Source organism: Dermochelys coriacea, chromosome 21 (assembly GCF_009764565.3).
Source record: "Dermochelys coriacea isolate rDerCor1 chromosome 21, rDerCor1.pri.v4, whole genome shotgun sequence".
Classification (NCBI taxonomy): domain Eukaryota; kingdom Metazoa; phylum Chordata; order Testudines; family Dermochelyidae; genus Dermochelys; species Dermochelys coriacea.
The window spans coordinates 14,675,994-14,701,696 of record NC_050088.1 but is presented as its reverse complement, the minus strand read 5'-3'; the positions used below and the strand labels follow the sequence as shown (position 1 = coordinate 14,701,696).

Genomic DNA, 25,703 nt, shown 5'->3' with positions numbered 1-25,703 from the left:
GACTTTCCTGGCCTGGTTCCAGCTCCTGGGCGGAGAAGCCTCCCGAGATTGTTTTTGGGTCAGGAGCAGCTTGAGGTTTTGGTGTTGGCGTGGGGGGAGGGGGGGACAACAGGAAGGGGAGTTCTGGCTCCCGCAGCCTGGGCAGGCTCTCCCAGCCCCCGGCCTGCACTGCTGTGGGTGGTGCATTGCGCCGTGCTCGGCCCTAATGAGAGGTTTGTTCGCTCCTGTATGGACGGCTGCTGCTGCCCGCCACAGCCCTGGGGCGCCGGACTGACCCTGGCTCCATGCCAGGGCGCGTCCATGTCAGGGTGTGGCTCTGAGTGAGCGGCTCGAGCTGATCTCCAGAACGGGCCTGATCCAGACCCCCTGAGCTCTGGGATGGCTCCGATCCAGAGCTCAGACTCTCCACAGCAGGAACGTTTGGACCCAAGGGTTTGGTTCTGGGAGACGGAGTTTGGAGCCAGGGAATCAGATCCGGCCTGTTCCTGCCCTCAGTGAGGCTGGGTGCGGATGGGTGGCAGCTCCATCCGGGCAGTCTGACCCCCCCTCCCCGCCCGCTGCTGTTCCATTAGATTTGCATGATTCTTCCCTGCCCTCATGCTGGTCACTCATCCCGCTTGCATGCGCTCCTGCACATGCAGCAGGGCTGGGGAAGATATCTCAGCCCAGGACCAGCACCGGGGGGCACTGACTAATACCCCAGAGGCTGGTACCTACTCACCTCCCTGGTCATCATTGCGGTTCTTTGCACAGGCTCCTCTCCCCTGATTTCCAGGTTGGCAGAGCAGCCGGGTTCCATTCCTACGGATGTTGCCTTTGATGCTCCATCCCCTGCCCCCTCGTTAGTCCCTGATTTTAGCAGGCTCGAGCCATTTCCGGGGCTCTACACATGGCTGAGCAGAGCCGTGGTTTCTCCGATTGTCTGCAATGTGAGCAGTTTTGATCACCATAGCCGGTCGAGTCCAACATTGCCGAGAATGTTCGAGCTGCCCCCCTCCCGGGCAAAGCCCCGTTGATTTGGGGGGGAAACAGGAAAAGCCCTTTGCTCCTTGCGCTCCCTGCTGAGAGCCGCCTAGCAGCCGTGGGGCAGAGAGAAGAGCTATGCTCAGACAGCGGGAGCAGCCAGAGGGGGTGGGTGAAGGAGGCTGTGGCTACACCATGGGTGCTAGTGGCACCGCTGTCGTGGGAGGGGTTTTCCTGTGACCAAGCTAGCTAGGTCAAGGGAAGATTTCTGCTGACCTGCCACGTCTGCCCCAGGGGTTAGGTCAGCAGAGCTTGGGTGCTCGGGGGTGTGGATTTTCCTCTCGTAGCTTTGCCAGCCTAACTTGTAAGCATAGCCCAGGCTGGAAGTGTCATTCCTTCCTCCCACCTGGTGCTGCCTCCCCAAGGCCTGCTTCATGGTGGGGGGGAAGAGAGGAAAAGAGAAGGGGGCCCCTGCCCTCTGCCCAACCCTTCCAATCCAGGGCTAGAGAGGCAGTTTAGGCCTCTGGCCATGTCACAAACAAATCTCACCCCTTTCAGGGTAGCAAAAAGTCCAGCCTAGGAGTCCCCACAAACAAGGAGGTTCTTCTACTCTTCAGAGGCATCCCTTCAGCCCACCCTCTAGACCCTGTTCCCTGCCCCTTTCTGGGCTACCTTTGAGAGTCCTTCTGGTTCCAGTATAGAGCACTGGGCCAGCTTCTCTGGATCACCATGCTCACCCCTGCTTGAAGCCTTCCCTGCTGCAGTTAAGAGCACTGGTTCCCCCAGACTAGAGTACCCAGCCTCCTATAGACCCTGGTTCAGAGCCTTCCCATGAACCTGCCTACTCCCTGGGATTCCCCTCCTTAGGCTGGCTTGCAGAGCTCAGCCCTTTTATAAAGCCCAGGTCTTCCTCATGCGATCACCTGACCGTCTTAGGCTGGGAAGCAGCTAATTAATTATGGCACAGATGTGGCTGGCCCCATCTCCCTTTAAAGGGACAGGGAGAACAAGCAATTCCTTAGAAAGGCAGATCTGCTGGGGCGGGGTAGCTGTTAGCCTCCTGGAACTGACCCCAACCCCAGCTTCATCCCGGCAGCTATGGAAGGGCTGGATCCCTTTCTAATATGTTACTGGAAATCAGGGACTGCCAGTGTTTTCCCCAGGAATTGAAATTAGAGGGGGTGTTGGAATATTCAAGGCGGGGTGAGGGCCGATGAGGGCTGAGACCATGAGGGCGAAGGTGGGCTGTATGGCACCATAGTAAAAACTGAAAAATGTTTCACAACCATTTTATTAGATTTAACTCATGTTTTAAAACCATCACAGAAATTAAAGTTGGCTACTTGAGCCTATTGTGAAGCACTACATCTACATCTGTCTTGGTTTCTGTTTGTAATTTTGCACTCTTTGGTGTCTTCTTGTGTGTCTGTTACTTCCAGTCCTTCATGATATGCTCATGATCAGGCAGAAGGCGACTTCTTTCAGAACACAAAATTCTATTCAATGAGGAAAAAATATGCTCAACTGTAGCTGTTGTGACTGGGAGTAGCAAGAGATGAATTCCTACTTTCATCCCAGGAAACAGAGCACAAAGATTGGGTCGAACCACTAGTGATGATAAAGGAGTTGAAATTAATTCTTCATTCATTCATCGTATGATATTCCACTGTGTGTTCAAAATTCTCTAATCTGTCCTGAGCACATGGCAGCCCCATAGTTGGTAGTGCCTCACTCCACTCAACTGTCGGTGTTTTATAAGACAGGGATCTGTAAAAGCTATGTGGAGGTTGAATAGAATCCAGAAATCTCTATTGTAGATTTGTAAGAATCAAGTCTTTGTACTTTTTCAGCTGGCTTAACAAACACTTCTTGTCCTCTTCACTTATGGAGTCAATATAAGTACCTTCATTAGTCAGCTTCTGGACTGAAGTCTTTGCTTCTTCCAGTACATTTTCAATGGATATCTCTGATTGATCCAAGGATAGCTTCTATTTCTGGACAAAGATCTACTACTGTTGTAGCAGGTGCCTGGATTACATTGTTTAATGACCCAAGTGGTTTCAACAGTAGACTTACAAGAGAGAGAATGGCGATAGTCTTCTCTGAACTTAGTAACAAAAGTAGTCCACCAGCCTCACTACTTAGATCTGTCCCATCTTGGTGGATACTTTCTAAAGCCAGTAATAACAGTTGCAGTAATTTTAAGACAACTGCCAGCAGGTTTTCCCAGGTTGGACTCATTTGAACTTCAGTCCCAGTGTATCTTCTATTTGTTTCCAAAATGCTCAGTCCTTTTGGACTCTTGCTTAAAAAGAGATTAAAAAAAAGCCATTAAATTTGTGGCTTTTTAATGTCTTTTGAAGATTCTGCAGCTTGTATTAGTGCTAGCTGGAGTAGATGGCCTCTACAGTGTGTATAGGAAAGATGAGGGTTACACTTTTCTCTGAGCAAAGCTTGTACTCCACTATGTCTTCCAGAGAAGTTTGTAGCTCCATCAAATGCGCAAGCAGCCATCTGTTTGGGGTTCAATTTACAAGCATTTAACTCTTCTAAGATGTCACAGATACAGCTGATGTGTCTTCTATAACCTGAACATCTAGAATGCATCCACTGGCCTACCACAGACATCAAGATAACATACAATGACTTAAATACTTGATGTCTATTTGCATTGGTGCATTTGTTGGCCCTATATGCACATAGTTAGAATATAGTGAGAGAATTCTTCACTTTTTCAACTTCTGAGTCTTTCACTGTTGCATCATGTGTTTCAAGAGAGTCAGCTGAGTTTTTTGCAGAAAGATACTGAGCATTTGCCAGTCTTGTTCGGAACCAGTGTCCAACTTCAGGATGAACACGTGACAATGCACTTAACATAGGCCTCTAGTTTGCAGTGTGTGCTATCTCTTGATTAAATAGAAAGTATGATGCAATAGCCATGTTGGTTCACATAAACTGAGTTGTGTCTCCAGCATTCTTAACAGCCTCATTAAGTTCTTCTAAAATTGGCTTTGACAGTGACTGGTTTATAAGGCTTTCTGCATGTTGATGCAGTCCAGAAGCATGGTGTTTTGCAGCCTTTTTATGTAGGTTGTCAGTATTGGCTTAGTTGATCAGTCTGGCAAACCAAGCTCCTCCACTTTTACAATATAAATCCATGACATGCCCACATCTTAAATACTGCGTGTAGTTCTGGTCACCCCATCTCAAAAAAGATATATTGGAATTGAAAAAGGTACACAGAAGGGCAACAAAAATTATTAGGGGTATGGAACAGATTCCATACGAGGAGAGAAGACTGGACCTTTTCAGCTTGGAAAAGAGACATCTAAGAGTGGATATGATAGCGTCTTATAAAATCTTGATTGGTGAGGAGAAAATGAATAAGGACGTGTTATTTATCCCTTCACTTAACACAAGAACCAGGGGTCACCCAACGAAATTAATAGGCAGTAAGTTTAAAACAAACAAAAGGAAGTATTTCTTCACACAATGCACAGTCACCCGTGGAACTTTTTGGCAGGGATGTTGTGAAGGCCAAAATTATAACAGGGTTCAAAAAGAACTAGATAAGTTCATGGAGAATAGGTCCATCAATGGCTATTAGCCAGGATGGGCAGGGATGCAACATCATGCTCTGAATGTCCCTAGCCTCTGTTGACCAGAAGCTGGGAGTGGATGACAGGGGATGGATCAATCGATGATTCCCTGTTCTGTTCATTCCCTCTGAAGCACCTGGAACAGTCACTGTTGGAAGACAGATTTCAGAGTAGCAGCCGTGTTAGTCTGTATTCGCACAAAGAAAAGGAGTACTTGTGGCACTTGTTAGTTAGAGACTAACAAATTTATTTGAACATAAGCTTTTGTGAGCTACAGCTCACTTCATCGGATGCATTCAGTGTTGGAAGACAGGATACTGGGATAGATGGACCCAATATAGCCATTCTTACATAAACAATAATTATAATAATAAAAAAGTTTAGTACAGAAACGCCCCAAGATAATGACCTCTTGAAATAGCAATGATGTGAGATAATGATCTTGGCAAATAATGCATTTTTAAAATCTTGGCCAACTTGGAAACATATTTATATAAGTTTCCCAGTCACAAATATAGCTTCTGGAGAAAGGTCACTAAAACATAGTCCAGTTAGGGTGACCAGAAAGCAAATGTGAAAAATCGGGACAGGGGGTGGGGGCTAATAGGAGCCTATATAAGAAAAAGACCCAAAAATCAGGACTGTCCCTATAAAATCGGGACATCTGGCCACCCTAAGTCCAATGCTCTGGCCGCTGTTGTTTGTCGTGCCACCGTTCACTCTATTGCTCTGCCCCAATGGCCCTGCACTATCACCTTCTGCTGCCACCTGCCACTGTGACCTCTGTGAATCGGTCTCTCGCAGTTCCACCTGACCCGCAGTGATTTCAGCTCTTCGGGGGGGGGGGGGGGAACCTCGGTGCTAGTGCAGACTGGGCCGTCTCTTCCACAGAAACACTGTCCCACAGCAGGTCTAAGCACTTAGACGTGATTATCAGAGATTTCAGCTCTAGTGGTCACTTAACAAGCCAAAAGACTCTCTATAGAGCCTAATCAGCTTTGTCTTTAAACAGTGGAGAGGGGCAGGTCAAATATAATAACTTTATTAAGATAATGTTGAAGTAAAAGGAAAACGGTACAGAGTTTAGGCATAGAAGTTTCTGGTTATCAGGGAATAAGGTACAGATTATCAAGGGGTGTGAAGTTCAGTTTAGGAGTGGGTGGCATAAGGAATACATAATCTGCAATCTCCCCGATTGAGGGTAAAAGCTTAACGGGTCAAAGTACAGACATTGAGATATGGGAGTATGTTGTCCATATAATAGTACTTGTGACTCAGGCAGACCTGTTCCCACCTTCTCTCTTGATGCCGTCAATCAGCATAGGCTAAGGACAGTTCTACTGCCCTTTATTCGTACAATAAAAACAACAACATTTCATTCCCCCCCCCCCCCCATTCAAGTGATTTGTAACCCAACCCCAGCCAAAATCTATCACTTGGGCAAGGCAGCTCTGTTTGCTGGATACCTAGGTAGATTAGGTGTGAATGTAAATACAGTCAGATCCTGAAGCCTTTCTCCGCAGCCCCCAGCTCATCACTAGCTGTCAGGGAGAGCTCCTTTAGACTTTGCTTACAAATCATAATTTGAAATTATTAGGTTGGCCAGCATCACCGAATGAATGCACTGACAGTCACAAAAAACAAAAGCTGTATAAGGAAGCTAGTCTGTGTTCATACTTTTCAAATCTATTATATTTTTTCAGATACACATATTTTATCATATATTTTATATGCTTTTAAAGTGTGAATTAATGTTTCAATTTCAATTCAAATTTCCAAACAATCACTAAAGTGGCAACACTGCATGTAACTAGTTCACAAAACTTGGGGGGGGTGTTGGGAAAATTCAGTGGGGTTGTAGGGAAATCCTTGGGGGTTGCTCTTGCTAAGCATGAAAGGGGGCTTGATCTGTCCCCCTTTTATGAATGATGTGCTGGCCCTGAGGGAAGCGAAGTCAGGTAAGAAGGAGGGTGTGTGGTCCCAGAATGCACATCTCTGTGGGTGGGTTAGTGAGAGCGGGGCAGCGCGTGGAGCAGGTGCCTGGTGAATTCTGCAGGGCTCTTTGATCTGATTTAGCTGTAACTGGGAAAGGGGATTCCAAATCAGCTGGAGACAAGACCTATAGCTTAATTCTAGCCCCCGCTCTGAGCCTTTGGCTGCTGTTACCCAGGAGAAAACACACTGGGAGATCTGGTGGCAAAGATCTGGTGGGTGTGAGGGTGGGGTGGGGGGGCATTTCAGTAGACTCCACTCAGTCTCCCCCTGGGAAAAATTAATTAACCTCTTCACACCAAGAATGCCTGGACTATTCTACAGGTCAGTGCAATCCCTGGGGTGTCCATCCCACCCTTGCTCCATCTGTCTGGCTGTCACTTCCTCTCCTTCTTTAGTCGTGTGGTGCTAGCCCTAGGGCCCCATGGGGCTAGGCACTGTGCAAACACAGGAAAATGAGACGTTCCCTGTCCCAAGCAGCTTACTATCTACCCACGATTGCTGGCCTGGTCCCTCAGCATGGGGCTTGGCTGAAGCGGGGATGCTGTAATCTCTGGGACTGAGCTGCGGGAGCAATTCCAGCGAGCCATTACAGGTTTAGGGTCTGTCTTCCCTAGAGTGAAGCCAGGCTCTTACCCGGGTGTTGCCCCCTCCTGTCCACACACACAGCCTTCTCACCCGAGGGTGCTGGTGCTTTACACCTGGCCTAGGTGGCCTGGGCAAAGCCTGCAGTGAAGACAGACTCATAACCTGTGGGTGGGCGATAGAGATTTACCCACAGTCTGTGGCTTGTTCTTCCCCCTGCAGCTCCTCGAGAGGAGCACACAAGAGCACCCCACAGCTTCTGAGCCAAGGAGCCCCCAGAAACTCCAGTTCCCATTGTATCCACACTGCAGCTTTAGACTGCACACTCCACAATCCAGCTAGCCATTGCACTTCCCAAGCGACATGAGCCCCGGCCCCGTCTGTTCTGCAAAGGCCCCCGTGGCGGCACAGAAGGAGCCACGCAGCACAGCTGGGTCGGTGCTGTTACTTTCCACTGAATGATCAGGGATTAGCCACTGTGTTAAGATTAGGAACCTGTGACCCAGTGCTTTGATCTGCATTATCCTACGCCCCTGTACTGTACAGGCACCATGCTCCACTAAATCCAGTGGAACTCCACCCATGTCAGTGGGAGGTGGAGAGGGTCGGGTTTGTAAAGGTGCATCTTTGTCCTGAGGGACTCAGTTCAGCTAAGAAGGTATCTTGCTCTTGCTTGGTCCATTGCCTGCCTGCCTGCCTACCCAGGGAGAATGGTGCTCAGTGCTGGATGCTGCCAAGTGGGGCTTGCAAAGGGGGAGAGACCTGGGGGGTAGGGGATGATTGAACCACTCAGAACAGGGCCTGCGTGTTCCATCCATCTCGGTGAGAGATTAGCAGAGCAGCAAGTGCCCCGGCATGACCCAGCCAGCTCCCTCCACTGGCTCTGTGCTGTCTAGGACATCAGGGTTCAGTTGTTCATATAGGTCCCTCTCTGACTCAGCTCCTCAGATCTGCGCTCCCCTCTGGCCTGCAGGGGATTCTCCCTGCAGCCCAGGGACTTGGTGTGGCCAAACTGTCGTGTTCCCGGCTGTCTAGCCGTGCACATTTCAGACCTGTGCGATTCCATCCAGTCCAACAGGGAGAGAGTTAGAAGAGCTGAGCTGAGTGGGTTCAGGGGCAACTACAGCTGGTGCATTATCAGGGGTGGGACCTATTCTAGTGGGAGGAGCACAGCCTAGTGGTTAAGCCACGGGGGCAAGGGCAGTCAGGACTCCTGGGTTCTCTTCCCAGTGTTGCTGTGTGGCCTGGAGCAAGTTGCTTCACTCATGCGTGCGTGTGTCTGTTTGCCCAGCTATGAAATGGGGGTGGAGATCGGTCCCCATCTCCCCAGGGGCTGAGCTCACCAGTCTCTGAAGTGCTCTGAGCTCCTGCTCCCAGGGAGAGGCAGGAGTGTTGGAGTTGTGGGCAGAGGGGAGGACGTTTGAGAGGAGCTGGGCCTCCCCTCCAGATGGGATGGGACAGGCCGGGCCCACCGCTAGCAAGGAGAGCTCAAACTGCAGTCAAGGGCAGCGTCTCCATCAAGCCAAGCGAGGCAGGTACGGCCCAGGTCATGACCTCAGCTAATGAACTTGGTCCCCACACTCTTCAGGGACCTGGAATTTCCTGCTGTGCTCAAAGACAGTGGGGCCCCACCCTTTGCTCTGTACGGGTGGCTGCCCTGGGGGAAAGGCACCTGCTTTGTTTCCTCATGGAGTCACACCCTTGTAATGTCACCGTCGGAGAACGGGGAAACCCAGGGCAAGGAGCAAGCCGTAGAGGTTTCAGTGCAGAGCTGATTCACCTCCCAGCGAGATCCAGGAGCAGCAGAGTGATCCCAGCATGCTGCCTCCGGACAGGTCAGCCACTGCATCCCCCGCCTGACTTGCAGCATCCTCCTCTAGTCCAGATCTCTGGCTCCCCCCACCATGCATATAGCTCTGCACTACCTCCTCCTAGTCCAGACAGCTGGCCTGCTACCCCTCAACCCTGACCCACGGGCCCCTCACCTATCCCAGCCCTGGGCTCCCCTTCTAGTTCTCTCTCTCCCCCTCAATCCTGGCCCTATTCAAGCCCGAGGCTGCCCATGCCACTCACCCATGTTCCTCTTCTCCCTCCCTCTGGGCACGCCTCGCTGTGGCTCCCGGGGGCGCTGCCATGTCCCCTGTGCCCCACCCCGGTGCCCTGAGGGCTACCTTGCTGCACGCCCCGTGTTCCCACCACACAAACCTGTCAAGCAACATCGGGCTCGACAGCAAGGCTGGAAGCGTCTGTGCCAACGTCACAGGGCACTGGATGAGCCTAAATCCCCTAGCCACGCCTTGGGGCACAGGGAGCAAAGCTGATGATGTGCCGTTTCCAAGGGAAATTGAAAGCCAAACCTCTCCTGGCTGCAACCAGGGAGTGCTGTAAAGGGGCCTTTCTGAACAGCCTCTGACTCATCCAGCCAGCTCCAGCAGCCAGCCCAAACCCTGGCCAATGGGAAGAGACTTCAGCCCCTTGCCTGCCTGCCAGCACCCAGCCCTCCCCTTGACTTCCTACCGCCCTGCAGAAGAGGCCAAACCACTTACAGGGATGCTTTGCTTCAGGCCACGTGTCCTCTGCTTTAGGAACAGATCCCTGCCTACTGGGGGAGCCTGCTCACACTAGTGCTGGCCACACACCTGGTGGGGCAGGAGGGTCGTCCTGCAAGCAGGGGGCCTTGGCATGGGAAGCAAGGGGGCATCTTGGCAGTGTCTCTTTGGCTTTTCCTGGGGTTTCAATGTGCTTTGTAGAGAAACAACTCGGGAAGCAAAATCCAAACCAGAAGATCCAGAATTTTCCTATAATTGTTCCTTGTGAATAGCTACCTGTGGGCATTGAGCTTCCTTCCTTCCTACATGTCGACCTCCTATCTTGTCTATCCTCTCCAGTAGCGCCAACAAGGGAGGATTCTTGTCGTAAGTATTAGTTGGTCAATGTCCCCCCTTTCCTCGCCATGCCCCTTCCAGGCACTCCCCACCCCACACTGGAATCTGTGCTCCGATTCTCCTGATCCCGTATTACTTCTCCAGCCATCAGCTTCTCCGAGCTCAGCCCCCAGGCCTGCCCTGCCGGGGCTATTCACTCCTTCCTGTCTGAGTCCCGAAGGCTCTGAGCGGTCGCAGCGCTCAGGTATTTTGGTCCCCAGCAGTCTGGAGAATCAGGCCAGGCCCGTTTTTAAGGCTCTTTTTTTAAACTTCTTCCCACCATTAAACTCAGTGTTTGCCAGTCTGGGCTGCCTTGCATTGCCCGTGGGCTCCATGTCAGGCCTGTGCTCCGTGAGTTAGGGCCCTAGGATACACACTGTGGGAGCTGATGTTGCACAGACATGTATCTGAGCAGGAACATCTCACCCTGGCACTCTGGAGGAGCTGAGCCAGGTTGAAAGGGGCAGGTTGCGTGTGTGGGGGCCCACTAGAGCAGGCCCCATGTCCTGGTGTAGCTGGAGCCCAGGAATCCAAGGGAAGCCAGGACCATCCATGTCCCCACTCTGGCTGTGACCCCCATCGGTACCCACTCCCAGAAATGTGACCCCGGGGACCCTTGGGGCCTTGGCAGAGCTCCCGGGCCTGTGACCACAGTCTGGGACTCTAGTGACTATTCTCCTTTTCATGGATTTCTGTGAGCAACTTCTGGGGCGCTGGCACAGTGGGCGTCTGGTCCCACTCTCCTCAGTGCAGCCCCAGACCAGGCAGTCCGGGCTGCATGTGGCCTGGGCAGGGTTAAGGGGATGGTTCAGAGTCTGAGGGGGTGTTGGGAGATGGATTTCAGTTCAGTTCAGAGTTGGCAGATGGATTTGGGGGGACAGTTTGGAGTCTGGGGAGATGTCTGGAGTTGTGGGAGCAGGGTTTGGGGCAGGTGGTTTGGCGGGTTTGTGGGGAGCAGTTCAGGGTCAGGAAGGTGGATGGGGGGACAGTTTGGAGTCTGGGGTGGTGTTGGGGCAGCTGAGTTTGTTTTTTCTTTCACCTGAATCAGTTCCCAAGCCCCGTCCTGCTTTGGCTGTTGCCCCAGGCATGAGGCTATCAGCCACCACCTGCTGCTGGAGGAACGGCCTGGGCCAGGCTGGGAACTGGGAGCCTTTGGGGCAGTTCTGCTCTGCATGCCCCCCATCACTGAGTGGCAGGTTCCAGCCCTTCTCCAGGTCCTGCTTGGCTCACGTCTGTGTCTGGGTGGGCAAGTCCTGTGTACGGCGGGCCCTGTGGCCCATGCCAGCTGGAGGGGTTAGCTCTGGCCCATACAGGGCACCGTAGCTACAGGAGCTGGAGGGGGAGTCCACTGGGAAGCGGGGCTTGATCATTCCTGCCCCACCGGGTTCTGGGGATGCCTTGCGGCCAGCCCGATGGCTCGTCCCATTGCCCGCCCGCGTGGGCTCCTAGCCGAGCGTTGCCAGAGTCACCATGCTGGCTATAGGGTCACGCTCCCCTTAGCCGGGTGCCGCATGCTGCACCAGCTCTGACTAGCCACGTCTTTGAATGTGCCCCTCACCCCCTGCCTCCCTCAAGGGCCCAGCCCAGCCATCCTGAGCCAGCCTGGAGCCAAACATGCCGGGTCGCCCGGGGCAGACCCCTGTACACCACACGCGCAACTGGCCGCCTTCCCTTCGGGGGTCGGGGGTCGGCTGCTTGGGACGCTCCCAGGGGACGTTCCTCTCCAGCTGGGGCCCCGGACAATCCCCTCCCGTCGCTGCACCAGCTCCTGTAACTTCGCAGGATCCTCCTCCCGGCGGGAGCAGGTCCCGGAGCCCTGGGCGCAGAGCTCACCCAGCGGCGCGCCCCCGCCCGGAGGTGCACCCCCCCAGCGCGGCCCGGCCCAGCACACTGCAAAACAGACCCACGTAGGCAAGGGACACACACACACACGCATCCACAGGAACACACACAGACGCGCAGAGGAACATTAGAGGCAGACTCGTAGACAGGATACAAACACCCAGGGGAACGAACTCACACTCACACACACACTGGAGATCTCGTTCGCTCTCTGACTCTGACACACACACACACACACACATACACACACACGCACAATCCCCCCCCTCAGCTCTCTCACCTCCGGCCGGCACACACGGCCCCTGCCCACGCTCAGCTGGAGTTTGCTTGCAGCAGGCTGGCGCCCCACTGATGTCCCGGGTGAGCTCGGACACCATGTGGGGCCGCAGGCCGGAGCCGGCTGGGGACAACCGCACCTAAGAGGGGCCCAAACTTTCTGTTCCTTTTCTCCCCAGCCCACCTTGCTCCCGATGAAGCCACAGCTGCTGCTGCCCCTGCTGTGGGCGTCCTGGCTCCTGGGGACCCAGGCCGAGGTAAGCCCGTGTGTCTTGCACCCCCACTTTCTCCGCAGAGGACCCAGGTTTCGGGGCTCGCCTGGCCCTGCCCCGCTGGCGAATGCGAGCATTCTTGCGGGCTGCCGTTCCAGCCGCACAGCTGCGGCGCATTAGCGAGGTCTGCAGTCCCAGGCGGGCTCCTTCCTCCTCCTCTCAGCCCTCGGTGCCCTCTCGCCCCCGCAATCAGAGCGGCTTGCTGTTGCCACGACTTCGCTTGGGGAATCGGCTGTTTGCAGGCTGTGCCCCCCCCCCCTCCCGGGTCCTACACACACAAACACACACACCTCCCCATGGTCCGGGGATGAGGCAGGCAGGGGAGCTAAGGGGGAAGAGATTCCAGAGATGGCCAGTTCTCTGCTGGGGGAATGGGACCCAGCAGAGACACTTCCCTTAGCGCGGAAGGAGTCAGGGCCCCCCCAGGGTCTCCGATCCAGGGGTGGGGGGTGCTCCCAAGAGGGGCTGAACACCCGGCACTGCTGTTGGGGGCGCTGGGTGCTCCAGGCTTCTCAGGCTGCTTAGTTTGCACATCCCCCCCCCCCGTCCGCTCCCAGCACCTCCAGCCCACGCGGTCCCCGGGGGCTGTCCATAATTACGTAACGCATTTTGGGTGTGATTTTTTTAAGACCTCCTCCCTCTTGTGACACTGAAACAAACATGCAAAATGAAAGACCCACAGACTCTCTAGTGCCTCAGGTGATTTCTGGACAGCCCCCCTGGCCGCAGTGCCGGCACCTTGATGGTAGGCACAGAGGTAGGGGTCAGACAGAAGCCGGCTGGCCTGATTTTTGGTTGCCAGAGACCAGTGACTCTTGCAGGGGTCATTCAGTGGGGCTGGGAACAACGGTTGCTGCTGTCATGGCTCCTGCTCCCGTCTGCCCAGCTTGGCAGTGGCTGTGGGGGGTCCTTAGTCCAGTTCCTAGGGCATTGACTGCCTTGCGCCCCTGCTGGGAGAGGCCAAGGTTGGGGGGAACCGTGCGGGGTGAACTCCCCTCTTGTCCCTAGAGGTGAGACCTCCTCCGTCCCAGCCAAAGTCAGCCCTGGTGTAAATCCATTGCCTTCGGTGAAGCTGTCGCTGCTTACACCAGAGCAGAATTTGGCCCTGCAGGGCCAGGGTTGGGGAGGGACAAGTCTCCAGGCTGTCAGCGCTGCACCTACCATGGGAGGGAGGAGGGGGACTTGCTTCGTGTTGGGAGTCACTGATGGGGAAGGGGTTCTGGGGCAGAGACCAAGGTAACCAGCTTCAGCTGCCTCCCCACTCATCTTCCTCCCATGGTGTCTGGGATCTCGGCAGCCCAATCCATGCTGCAGATCCTTGTGTGCTCAGGCACCTTGCCCCCCTCCAGACTAGGGTGACTCTCCCTTCAGGGTCCCAGAGCCTGGGCGAAAGGCCTGGCCAGTCCAGGGCTTTGCATGGGGCAGTCTAGGTCCCGGCTGCGCTGCTGAACGGCGACGGGGACAAGCCTGCTGTGACGGCGCCCCCAGCCCCAGCGGTGCTGTAAAGGGAGCCCCTGTCTTTGCCTGCCAGATACCCTGAGCTGTTGCCATAGTGACACTGGGACCTGTGAGCAGGGAGGGTCCCAGAGCCCCGGCTCCAGCCCAAGGGCAAGCATCTACACAGCAATTAAACAGTCCCGGGGCCTGAGCCCTGTGAGCTCACGTCAGCTGACTCAGGCCAGCCGTGCGGGTCTGATTGCAGTGTAGACGTACTACGGGTGATGGAGAGTCCCCTGCATCCTAGGCAATCGGCCCCACTGCCTAATTCGCCTACTTGTTAAAAATCTGCACCTTGTTTCTAGCCTGAATTTGTCTAGCTTCAACTTCCAGCCATCTGCTCTCCTGCCCCAGTTAAAAAGGGGATCAGAAACCTCCTCCTGATAGACTGTCTGAGTCACCTCTTGGCCGGGCGTCCCAGGTCTCACTCACACTGCATCCAATCCCACAGGGCAAGGGCTGTAACCGGACCACCTCCGAGGGGCGTGCAGGAGCTGAAGCGGTGCCTGGTGAGAGAGGTGAGCAGCAGGGAGTTCTCCGCTGGGGCTAGGCTGTGAGCTATTGTGAGGGGCGAGGCTAGCTCAGGGAGCATCTCCATCGCTTTTTATAGGCCTTGCTTGAGGCTCACAGTACCCCTAGGAAGTATTACAATGAATGGAGTAGTGTAGATGTCACCACCACCCTCTGATGGATGGTCTCAGAACTCCTTACTGTGTGTCAGAAGCATTGCCCTGTTAGTAACTAATGGAGAGTCTCCTTTAGCTTGCCTTGTGGAGCGGGGGAGATCTGAGTTCTGATTCCACGGTTCCCGGGAAGCACCAAATGGTCCCCAGGGGGCAGCCACATCACACCCACAAAACCCACAGCATGGCTCAGTCACCATCCCTATTGGGCGGACTGGGGAAACTGAGGCCCAGGTTAGCGACTTGCCCGAGGCCACAGCAAGTCAGTGGCAGAGGTCAGGAGTCACCAGCTCTCCAAGTGATGCCTCTTAAAGGGATATGGCCCAACAGCTGTGTCCTCTGCGTCGAGTTTGTTCACAAAGCCTGGGGAACGGCAATGTTCCCTTTGTTGAAACCAATGTCAGTGTCTTAAATATACCCCTTGTCACCTTTGCTGGGAGGAAAAGGGATCAGTTTCCTTCTGGGTTTTATCGTAAGGGAAAAGAGGGAAACAAAGTGCAAGCCCTGAGCATGGGCCAGAGCTGAGGGAGTGAGAGCAGGGGCTGCCACAGGAGGGGGTTCGGTGGAACAGCTCCTGCCCCAGGGCCACGTTGGCCATCCTGGGTAAGGGGAGCCCAGGGCCATGGTGCTGGTGTTAATTAGTGCTGGGCCAGGGGCTGACCTAGGGCTGGGGAACACCTGCCACCTGGATTCTCCTGACTTGGGAGCTGGATTACTGCTAACCTGGGTAGGGAGGGTTGTGATGGGCCAAGAACCAGTGCCATTCTCATGCCATTGTTACAGATCCAGGGCACGGCATGGCAGCCGTCCAGGGAAAGGCAGAGTGCACAGTGCAGTGGGGCACTGAGCAGGCTGGCACATGCTCTCTGGGGGGTGGGGAGCACTGTCCTAACACCCATGTGGGGGAGCTTTTCTCTGGAAAGGGTTAGAAAGGGTGGCAGGTCTGACTGCCCAGATAGGGCACACGTTCAGTCCCCAGTTACAGAGTGTGATGGGGCTCGAGAGCAAGGGGAGTCTGGGGCTATCCTCTGCTGAATGGAGGATAGTTTGGGGATAGATAGATAGATAGATAGATAGATAGATAGATGGGTGTGTCTGAGGATGGAGGGATAGAGAGGTATGAAGAGGGAGGGATGGATGGATGGATAGAAGGGTACATGTGGGTAGCTATGGGTATAGAGGGAGGGAGGGATGTGTATGGGGTTGAGTGGATGGGTGTGTATGGAGATGGATGGATGGAGGGGTGTGTATGGGGTTGGATAGGTAGATAGAGGGTACATACGGGTAGCTATGGGGAGGGAGGGAGGGAGGGATGTTTATGGGGTTGGGTGTATGGGGATGGATGGATGAAGGGGGTGTGTGGGGTTGGATAGGTAGATAGAGGGTACATATAGGTAGATATGGGGATGGAAGGAAGGAGGAGTATGTATGTTGATGGACGGATAGACGGATGGATGGAGGGTGGGAATGGATGGAGGGATAAAGGGAAGTGTGTGGGAATGGACAGAGGGGGTACTTACGGGGATGGATAGAAGAGGCCGGTGGCTGGCCCAGGTAGATTACACTCAGGCTCTTCCCTGCTCCTGTTTGTGGGGATGGTGCCTGATCAATTGTGAGAGCTCTGGGTTAGAAGCCATTTTTGATAACGTCACCCATAAATTAGCCAGTTCCCAAACATTTTGGTGCCCCCCCTTGCTCCCAGGCTGTCCCTATGCAGACCCCATGTCCCCGCTCTGCCCTGCAGCCACAGCATGCTGGCAGTGCTACTCCGGCAAGCCTGGGCAGCAGTGACTCCCCCTAGCATTGGATTGTGCCGGCCCAGCTCGCTGTGTTAGGGGTGGCAGAAGCGCCACCCTAGCCTCTCCGTGCCTTGCCCCACAGGCGGCTGCCCTCCCCTGGGGAATCTGGGCTGACCTCCCCTTGCCAGGGGCACTCCCAGGAGGTCCCTGGCTCCCATGCTGAGGGGTCTGGAGCAATGAACAGTGAGGATGTAAATTACCCCCTGCGAGGCTCTTGTGCACTGTATCCCAGTAGGGCCTTGAAGAGTCTGCTCTGGGCAACTGAATGCAGCTACCCTGCATGCAGCTCTGGCAGTGCACAGCCCCCCAGCGTTCAGCCCCTTCCCGCTCCATGCTGCTTCACCGCTCAGGCCCCCCGGTGCTGCCCATGCCTCTCACTCCTAACCTGCAGTCCCTCCCCTGTGATTCCAGCCCTGCCCCTTCTCCCGAGCCTTGGAAATGCCCCGTATTCCTGACCCAGAGCCTCCCTGCTATCCCAACCCTATCTCTTGCCTCCTTCTCTCCCCCTATCCCGATCTGCCGCTGCCTGACCAGCTCCATCAGTTTTTGGCCTGTGCAGACCCTGAGCAGAAACGGTTGGTTACAGGACAAGGACAAAGTCCCCTGGGATCTAGGTTGGGAGCCCCCAAACTCATGTCTCACCTGCAGCTGGGGACTTGCAAACCCCCAGTAGCCAGCTCTTGAACTAGCGGGAGGGTGAAGTGGGCTAGAGAAACCAGGTGAGACAGTGCGAAGGCGAGGCCAGGTGCTGACATGGAAGGGGACAGTCCGGAGCCCCACAGAGCAATCGTGCAGCTTTGCCTGAGCGAGCCGAGGAGCAGCCTGCGTTGTGGCGGGAATGACCGTTCCCTCCCACTGGCCGAGGCTCTACCCCGCAGAGATGGGAGAAGGTGAGACTCAGGCCTGCGGGGGCAGTGCTCAAAGTGTGTGGGAGGAGGAGAGTCTCAAGGGGTCACAGACTCGGCCAAACCCTCCCCCCCATTAAAAATGGAGCTGGCTGGCTGCGGGGGCACCCTTTAAGCACTCTATATGGGGTGGGGAGCTCTAGTGATTCCACCCCCAAGGAGGAGATGGGTAGAAAGTGGGTTTAACTCTAATGAAAAGCTTTGCACTCGGAGGCAAGGAATGGGGTCTGCTGCTGAGGTGCTCAGGGCAGCGGCTGGCAAGGCTGGAGTTTCCTGCAGGGCCCAGCACCCGCCATGGGGCCAGCGTTGCAGGAAAGCCCAGTGTGCAGGGAAAGCCTGGCCCCATCCGTTCGGCAGCAAAGCCTGTCGGAGTCTCCCGCAAGTCCATGGGCTGGGGCTGGGTGGGCCCATGGCTCCTCACTCAGCACCGCTGGCATTGATTCTGCAGGGAACCTCCTGAACGTGAGCGTCGGTGACCAGGGCCGCCCTGACTCCCTCTACCTGTCGTGGGACGAGCTGGCCGGGGTTGTCCTGGGCTACACCCTGGCAATCTACACGCTGGAGCCGGACGTGCTGCTGCAGAACGGATCGGCTGGACCCAACGCTACCAGCTTCCAGTTCCAAGGGCTTGTCCCCGGGGCAGGCTACAGCATTGAGGTCACGGCTGCTCTGGCCTGCGCGGAGACCACCAGCCAGAGAGTCAGCGGCCAGACAAGTAAGGGTTCCCTATGTTCCCCGCTGCTATCACCCTCCCTTGCCCCGGGTTGGAGCGATGTGAGCCCCGAGGGAGGCACTGAGGGAGCAGGTCTCGTGTTACCGCCAAACCAGGGGCTGTGGTTGCAACTGGCCCTTGTATGGGAGGAGCCCTTGTCCAGAGCTTGCAAAGGAGACAGGAGAAGCCCTGCATGTCAGAGGAGAAGGGGACGCAGGGTGAAGCATGGCCTGTCCCCCCATTAATCTCCCACCACCTCCGGGGTTAGTCCCTTTTCCTGCCCCCTTAGCACGTAACCGGCACCAGCTCACACTCACCCCAGGGCTCCAGAGACTAGCTGATGGCACCAGGCAGGGGCTTCGGCCAGAGCAGGGACCTCTGGATGGAAACATGAACCCCTTGCTGGCTTCTTTCCAAATCAGCCTGGCGTTCAACCTTGCAGAGGAAGGTGATCCAGATCCAGGGCAGGGTACCTGGATCTCCCCCGCCCCCCTCAGCTCCCTCAGTGTTTGGGAGAACCAGGGGTGTGGTATGGACGGTGGCACCAGCACTGCTCTGCCCTGCAGACCCCCCCCCCCACAAACACACTCTTCCAGCCTGGTGGGGGGGAAGGGGGAAGGAAAACATGGAGATTCAGGGCAGGGGGGATTGGTGGGGAAAGGCGCTGTGGAAGGGAAAGCAAAGTGATGAGGGGTGAAAGGAAAGTGACAGAAGGATGAAGATGGGGAGGCGAGGAAGACACTGGGCTCCCAGGGGCATGGATTGGCAGGACGGGATCTGGGAGCTATTTATGGTCACACTTAACAGGATGACCTTCGTGGGAAGGTCACTCTGCAGAACTGGCAGCAGACGGACTCAGAGGGAGATGCTCCAAGCCCTGGTTTTCCCAGTGAATTCCCAGAGCCTGACTCTAGGGCAGATCCCATTAGATCCCATTGGGCCCCTGGTACGGGCACACAGAAATCCCTGCCAAACTGTTCCTCGGGGACAGAGCGGTGGCTGAGTTGGGCTGACAAAGGGGCTCAGGGGGTGGCTCTGGCATGGAGTCTAGCTAGATGGATCCAGCATGTGGGGGGATCTGACAAGGACCCTCTCCAGGCTCTGTGGGCACCTGGTCAGTCTCACCCCATGGCTGTGTGGCAGGCACACTGTGGCTGCCAGGACATGCTGTCTGTTGTGTTTGGCACAGGCCCTGCTCCTGTGCTCAACGTGAGTCTGAGCAACAGCGGGAGCCCCTCAGACCTGCGAGCCTCCTGGACGGACGCCCCCGGCCAGAAGGACGGCTACCGGCTCGTTCTCTACCACCTCGACTCCCAGGGGGCCGTGAGGAACGAGTCTGTCCCCGGAGCCATCTCTACCTTCCTGTTCAACGGGCTGCTGCCTGGCAGTGAGTACGCCCTGAGGATCACCACGCTGGCTGGAGCGAGGCAGGCCAGCACCAGCACCCATCAGTGGACAGGTAAGCAGAGCGGGTGGGCTGTAGCCATGAGCCCGGGCGGGGCTATGTGCCAGAGATGACGGCATGGCTATGCCCTGGTGGGGACGGGCTCTCCTGGGTATGTGAGAGATGGGCCAGCAGTCTGTTATCTGTGTGAGCTGGGGCTGTGGGGCGTGAGACTGGCCCGAGTGGGAGCTGGGCACTGGGTGGGGAAGTTTGGTCCACCCCTATTGTATGTATGTGAATGGGAGGGGGGCACCCCGACTGGTGGTTGAGACCTAGAGAGCGGATTCACCTGCTCGCCTCTGTTCCCATCCTGGCACTGGGTGGGTTTATTTCTATTTACCGTGAGGTGTTCAACCCCGTGGCGGGAAGAGCTAGCGACACCTGCACCTCACCTGCCCCGCCCAGCCCCAAGGCCATTCACATCTGCCCCCTTGCCTGGCCCAGACCGCTGCTCTGCCCTCCTCCCTCCCTCCAGCAGCCTTGGCCCTGGGGGTGCTGGCAGAAGGGCCTCAGCTAATCTGAGCCGTGGAGCTGGTTCAGCGTCCAGGCCTGTCTCTTCCCACTGGTCCCAGCATCCCAAGAAGGCCCTTTCCTATGGAGCAAGAGAATCTGACTTGCACTGTGCCCAGCTGCCCCTGTTTAACCCTCCCCTTACCTGGGGCAGCCCAGCCCTAGGCTGGCATGTGCCCGAACGCCAGGGCTGCACAGAGGACACAGGCTGCCCTGGTTCAGCGAGGGGCTGCTCTCGGCTGGGAAGGAAACAGGAGGTAATCAGCATTGGCAGTGCCCTGCACAGCGGAGGGTCTGGGGGGTCAGGAGGCTGTCTGCATGGCTGTCTCTAGCACGGACGCAGCGAGTCTCACTGCAGTGAGGCTGTCCGCAGGGCTGGGCACCGGAGCCCCCAGGCATTCAGCGCGTGCCGCCCGGGGCTCAGGTGTGAGATCTGCTTGGGGCAGCCTGTAATGGCTCCTGCCAACTCTGCCAGGTTACCTCTTGGCCCCCAGCATTCCGCTCTGGCCTCTGGGCACATCTCAGCGGGAGGAGCCCAGTGATTCTCCTGAGGACATTCAGGAGTCTCTCATAGGGAGCTGTGGCCAGGCCACCCCCATCCTCTAGCTGGCGTGCTGGGGGATGTCTAGCTGGGAGCCACTCAGCCCCCCTTGGGCTTCTCTGGTTACTGCCCAGCTGCTCTGCCAGCGCTGGAATCTGGTGCTATGCAGGCCCCCCAACTCTGCTGGGTAAAATGATCTACCTCCCCACCCACACACCCCATACCCCTGGCAGGCTGGGCACTTCCAGCCACAAATCTCCCCAGCTCCCATCTGTGTCCTCAGCACCCACCACCCCGGCAGCGCTGACACTCCAGAGCCTGGGCTCCAGCACCAGCCTCTTTGCCTCCTGGAACGGTGCCGAAGGAGCTGCCTGGCTGCACTTAACCCTCCACAACCTGCTCTCCCGCACGGTGACCAGGACAGTATCAGCCAAGAGGGGTCTCTCCAACTATACCTTCCAGCACCTCAGCCCTGGCACCCCGTACCATCTGGGGGTGAGCGCTGCTGCTGGGCCGTACTGGACAGTGGGGCCCAATGCCACTGCCTGGACATGTGAGTACGGCTCTCCAGGGACGGGGAGGGGCATAAGAACATAAAGTAGCCAGACTGGGTCGGACCAACTGTTCATCTAGCCCAGTATCCTCTCTACCGACAGTGGCCAGTGCCAGGTGCCCCAGAGGGAATGAACAGAACAGGTCATCATCAAGTGATCCATCCCCTGTCTCCCATTCCCAGCTTCTGGCCAACAGAGGCTAGGGACACCATCCCTGCCCATCCTGGCTAATAACCACTGATGGACCTGTCCTCCATGAACTTATCTAGTTCTTTTTTGAATCCTGTTATAGTCTTGGCCGTCACAACATCCTCTGGCAAGGAGTTCCACAGATTAACTGTGCGTTGTGTGAAAAAATACTTCCTTTTGTTTGTTTTAAACCTGCTGCCTGTGAATTTCATTTGGGGACCCCCAGTTTGTGTGTTATGAGAAGGAGTAAATAACATTTTTCTGATTTACTTTCTCCACACCAGTCGTGATTTTATAGACCTCAATCCTGTCCCCTCATAGCCGTCTCTTTTCCAAGCTGAAAAGTCCCAGTCTAATCTCTCCTCGTACGGAAGCCGTTCCAGACCCCTAATCATTTTTGTTGCCCTTTTCTGAACCTTTTCCAATTCCAATAGATCTTTTTTGAGATGGGGCGACCACATCCGCACACAGTATTCAAGATGTGGGCGTACCATGGATTTATATAGAGGCAATATGATATTTTCTGTTTCATTATCTATCCCTTTCTTAACGAGGCCCAATATTCTGTTCGCATTTTTGACTGCTGCTGCACATTGAGTGGATGTTTTCAGAGAACTCTCCACAATGACTCCAAGATCTCTTTCTTGAGTGATAACAGTTAATTTAGACCCCTGGTGATGCAGCGTCTGCCTTATCCCATGGCCCGTCACAGTGGAGCAGGGACAGCTCAGGAGCTAGACAGCAGTGTGACCAGCTCCCACGATGGTGCTTTTTCTGAAAGCCCTGGCTCCTGGAGTCAGGTGATGACGTTAGACTATCGGCTTCTGTTTTTAAAAAGAGTCAGTTTCCAGCCCTTGTGATTGGGGAGCAGAGCCTGAGACTATGAACCCTTGATGCTCAGGTCAGACAGTGGAGAGAGGAAGAGGGAGAATGTATCGTTTGAAAACATCCCATTGCTTGTTTTTAAGGCGATCCTATGATTTTTGGTGCCCCACTGCTGATTTGTGAGATTACAGATATTCCTGCACCCTCTTTTCAACTAACTATCCAGGTAGCTACATCTTGGAAAAATGCTTCTTGTTAACTGTGGTGCAGTTACTTTTGGAAGCTGTGCATCTCATCAGCTGCCTGCTTACTGCCATAGCGCGTCTCTGACTAGACTCATTGTCTGATGCAGCTGCTGCCTAGAGATTAACAAAATGTTACATGGTGCCAAAACATTCAAGGTCTGTTCCGAATTGGGAGTTAGTTTCAAGGACAGGCCCCGAATCAAAGAATGAAACAGGAACAGGATGAAATGAAGCCGGGGAGAATTTAGGCTGACATTCCAGATTGATGTCCTCACAATGAGCTCTTTGAGGCTGTGGGCTTGTCTCCCAGGGGAGCGGGGTGCAGGTGCCATTACTTGGGACAGTTAAACTGAGTCTGGTATAACATGGTGTAAGGAACAATTCTGCTCAGGCCTGTGTGAGAGGGAAGGATTAGCTGATCTCAGTCTTCTCCATCTCCTACATCTCTAATTCATGCTTTTGTCTCTTCTGGGGGAACTCTCTTTGGGACAGAAGCTGGGGAGGGCAGGACAGAGATATGGGGCAAGGCTGCATGGGGGAGGCTGGCACTGCCTGCTCTAGCCAGTGCACTCACTGACTTCTCCCTGCAAAGGAGATGGCTTCTGCCCTGGATGAGTGGATGAGGCTGTCTGGGGTCAGCGTGTGCCTGGGGGTTCTTTTTAGGAGATATTTGAGCTGCTGGGCACTGACCCTCCACCCTGTGTTCTCCTCCCTCCAGACCCCCTGAGCCCAGCTAACCTGACCCTGAGCATCACTGGGGAGGCTGGCTCATTGCAGGCTCGCTGGACCCCACCCGCTGGAGAGAGGGACCGTTATCTGGTGACCTTGCTTCAGGGAGTGAGCAGAGCCCTGGCCAGGAACGTGTCTGTGGGAGGAGACAGCGCTCACGTCAGCTTCCACGGGCTGAGTCCTGGGAACCAGTACTTGGTAAAAGTGACAGCCGTGGCTGGGCCTCACAGGGCACCTTCTCTCAGTGCTGCCACCTGGACACGTAAGCACTGATCCCGTGCTAGTGACCCAAAGGCACTGGGGGAGGGGTCAGGGAGGCCAGGAAAATGGCCTGCGCCATGAACCCTTGCTGCTGATGGGCTGGGATGTTAGAGGTCCCAGTGGGTAAGCCTGGCTCATGCGTGGCTTTGGGGTGGGCAATGGCACTGGAAGGCCCTTGAGGAGGGAGGGCAGGACTGCCTGGCTGGGCATGCTGTTGGCACTGGGGTCACTCTTGGGTGACTGTGATGAATAAGGATCTGAGAGAGGAGTTCTGGTATAGCAGCTGACCTGACATAAGGTCACCTGGCCATTGATCAAGTGGTTGGTGCTCAGGATTGGCAAGCTTTGAGAGCATGCTTCTTGCTGTCACCAGAAACCAGAGCCTGGGGCCTGGCCTGGAGAGCAGTGCCAGAGGGCGATGGAGTGCCAGGCTTTGCACAGCACAGCCCTCACCCTGAATGGGCCGCGAAGACAGAGCTTCCCCGTTGGGTTCGCCCTAGCTCTGTGGCTAACAAAAGGTCTTCTATCTCCAGGGCCGTCAGTCCTGCCTCTTCCCACAATGCTGAAGTGCCTTTAAATGAGTGACAGGGCATCAGAATGATGCCCCCAGCTGCCCCCAGAGTTCCATACGGCTGTGCCCGTGATCCCACGCGCGGAGCAGCCACTGGGTGCTGTACGGGGAGGGGCCCCTGGCTGCCCCCATGCAGCGTGGTTCTGAGTGTACTGACAACACGGGGCTCTTTCTGCTTTTCAGAGCCACTAGCACCGCCTGGTGTGAGCCTCTCCAGCCAGGGGAGCACCTCCACCCTGCATGCCCGTTGGACAGAGGTGGCCGGAGCTGGGTACGTGGTGGCGTTGTACTCACTGGAGCCCCCTGCGCTGGTGAAGAATAGCTCCGAAGTGGGAGGTGTCACCAACCTCACCTATGAGGGGCTGAGCCCGGGGACCCACTACGCCTTTGTGATCAGCGCGGTGGCTGGGCCTTACACCTCCCCGCCCCTGCGTGTCACCAACTGGACATGTGAGTGCCACTGGTGCCCGCCAGGGGGGCTGACAGGGCTGGAGATGGAGCCAGGGGCACACGCGAGTTCCCAGTGGGCTTCTCAGCCGCTTGTCCTGGTGATGTCACAAATCAGTGCTTGTGACATCATTGGTGCATCCTTTGTGACCTCACTGACTAGAGCAGCAGAAGGATCAGAAGGACCCTGGGGTTTAGTGACACCTGGAACCCATGGGTCAGTCCAGTCCAGCGTCTGGACTAGCCCACAGGATCAGAGCATAGGTCTGTCTAGCCCAGGTCCCTGCCATACTGCGTCAGGCCATAGGCCCATTTACTAAGCTATCTCCCCTCTGCTGCACCCGATTGGGCCATACATCCACCTGGTCCGTTATCCACCTACCTCCTGCCTTAGATTGGGCCACAGGTCTCGACTGAGTCCAGTGTCCACCCCCACCACACCAGTTCAGGCTGCCAGCCCAGCCAGCTGGCCTCCCCCTCTTGCCGCACTAGATCAGACTGTCAGTCCTTTATCCCACCTCCTGCGGGGACCCGCACTTGGCACTTCATTGGGAAGTGAAACTCCCCAAAATGCACATAAATCACAGTGCCCTGCTGGCTCTGAGCAGAGGGTCGGCAGGTGACCTGCTAGACCCTCAGCAGGGGGCCTGATGGCTGAGGTTTGTTTGCCCTGAGAATAGGGGGCAGGATTCTCCCCCGGTCCCCTGTGGCTGTGGACCCTGCTGTTGCAATAATGGGCACAGGGGAGGGTGTTCCAGGCCAGGCAAGTTTGGGACCATGGCAGAGCCCATGGGAGGCTCTAGCAGTCTGCTCCCAATCCATTGTCCGGCTTTGACTCCAGTCCCTTTTCTCCCCTAGATCCTTTGCCTGTGGAAGAGCTGAGCCTCAGGAACCAGGGACAAAGCACCTCCTTGCACGCCTCTTGGAAAGGAGCTGCTGCTGGCAGTGTGACTTACAGCGGTGTCCTCCTCGAAGCCAAGTCGCAGGCGTGGCTCAGGAACGTGACCCTGGGGGAGAGCTGCACTAACGTCACCTTCCAGGGGCTGAGCCCCGGGCGTCAGTACACCCTGGAGATGGCTGCCGTGGCTGGAGCTTACAGATCGCCTGTGCGGACGGCCACGGACTGGACATGTGAGTGGGGGCCGCTCTCCCAAACCCACCTGTCTCCTGAGCTGGCTGTAGCGTGGGCGGTTTAGGCTCCAGAGGAATGGAGAATAATGGCAGCCGGGGGCCTGGAGACAACAGTGTAGCGATGAGCGCTTTGGTAATGCTGGAGCTGAGAAGATGGCTGGTTGGCTGGCTGGCTGGTCAGAGACATGTGAATGAAGGTAGCTAGCC

The 25,703-nt window shown here is 55.7% G+C and overlaps 1 protein-coding gene across 3 annotated transcripts in view; it reads left to right on the top strand.

Moving 5' to 3' along the window:
• Positions 1-25,703, top strand: part of LOC119846479 (receptor-type tyrosine-protein phosphatase V-like) — a 68,219-nt gene that overhangs the window by 2,801 nt on the left and 39,715 nt on the right. For all 3 annotated transcript variants that reach the window (XR_006276484.1, XM_038380207.2, XM_038380206.2), the window contains exons 2-9: positions 12,361-12,438; positions 14,402-14,468; positions 17,786-18,052; positions 19,239-19,508; positions 20,828-21,097; positions 23,076-23,348; positions 24,102-24,368; positions 25,224-25,496. Coding sequence is in view for 2 of the 3 variants with exons in the window: in XM_038380207.2 (XP_038236135.2) it covers positions 12,361-12,438; positions 14,402-14,468; positions 17,786-18,052; positions 19,239-19,508; positions 20,828-21,097; positions 23,076-23,348; positions 24,102-24,368; positions 25,224-25,496 (1,765 nt within the window). In the remaining variant the exon portion in view is untranslated. The remainder of the gene's footprint in view (positions 1-12,360; positions 12,439-14,401; positions 14,469-17,785; positions 18,053-19,238; positions 19,509-20,827; positions 21,098-23,075; positions 23,349-24,101; positions 24,369-25,223; positions 25,497-25,703) is intronic.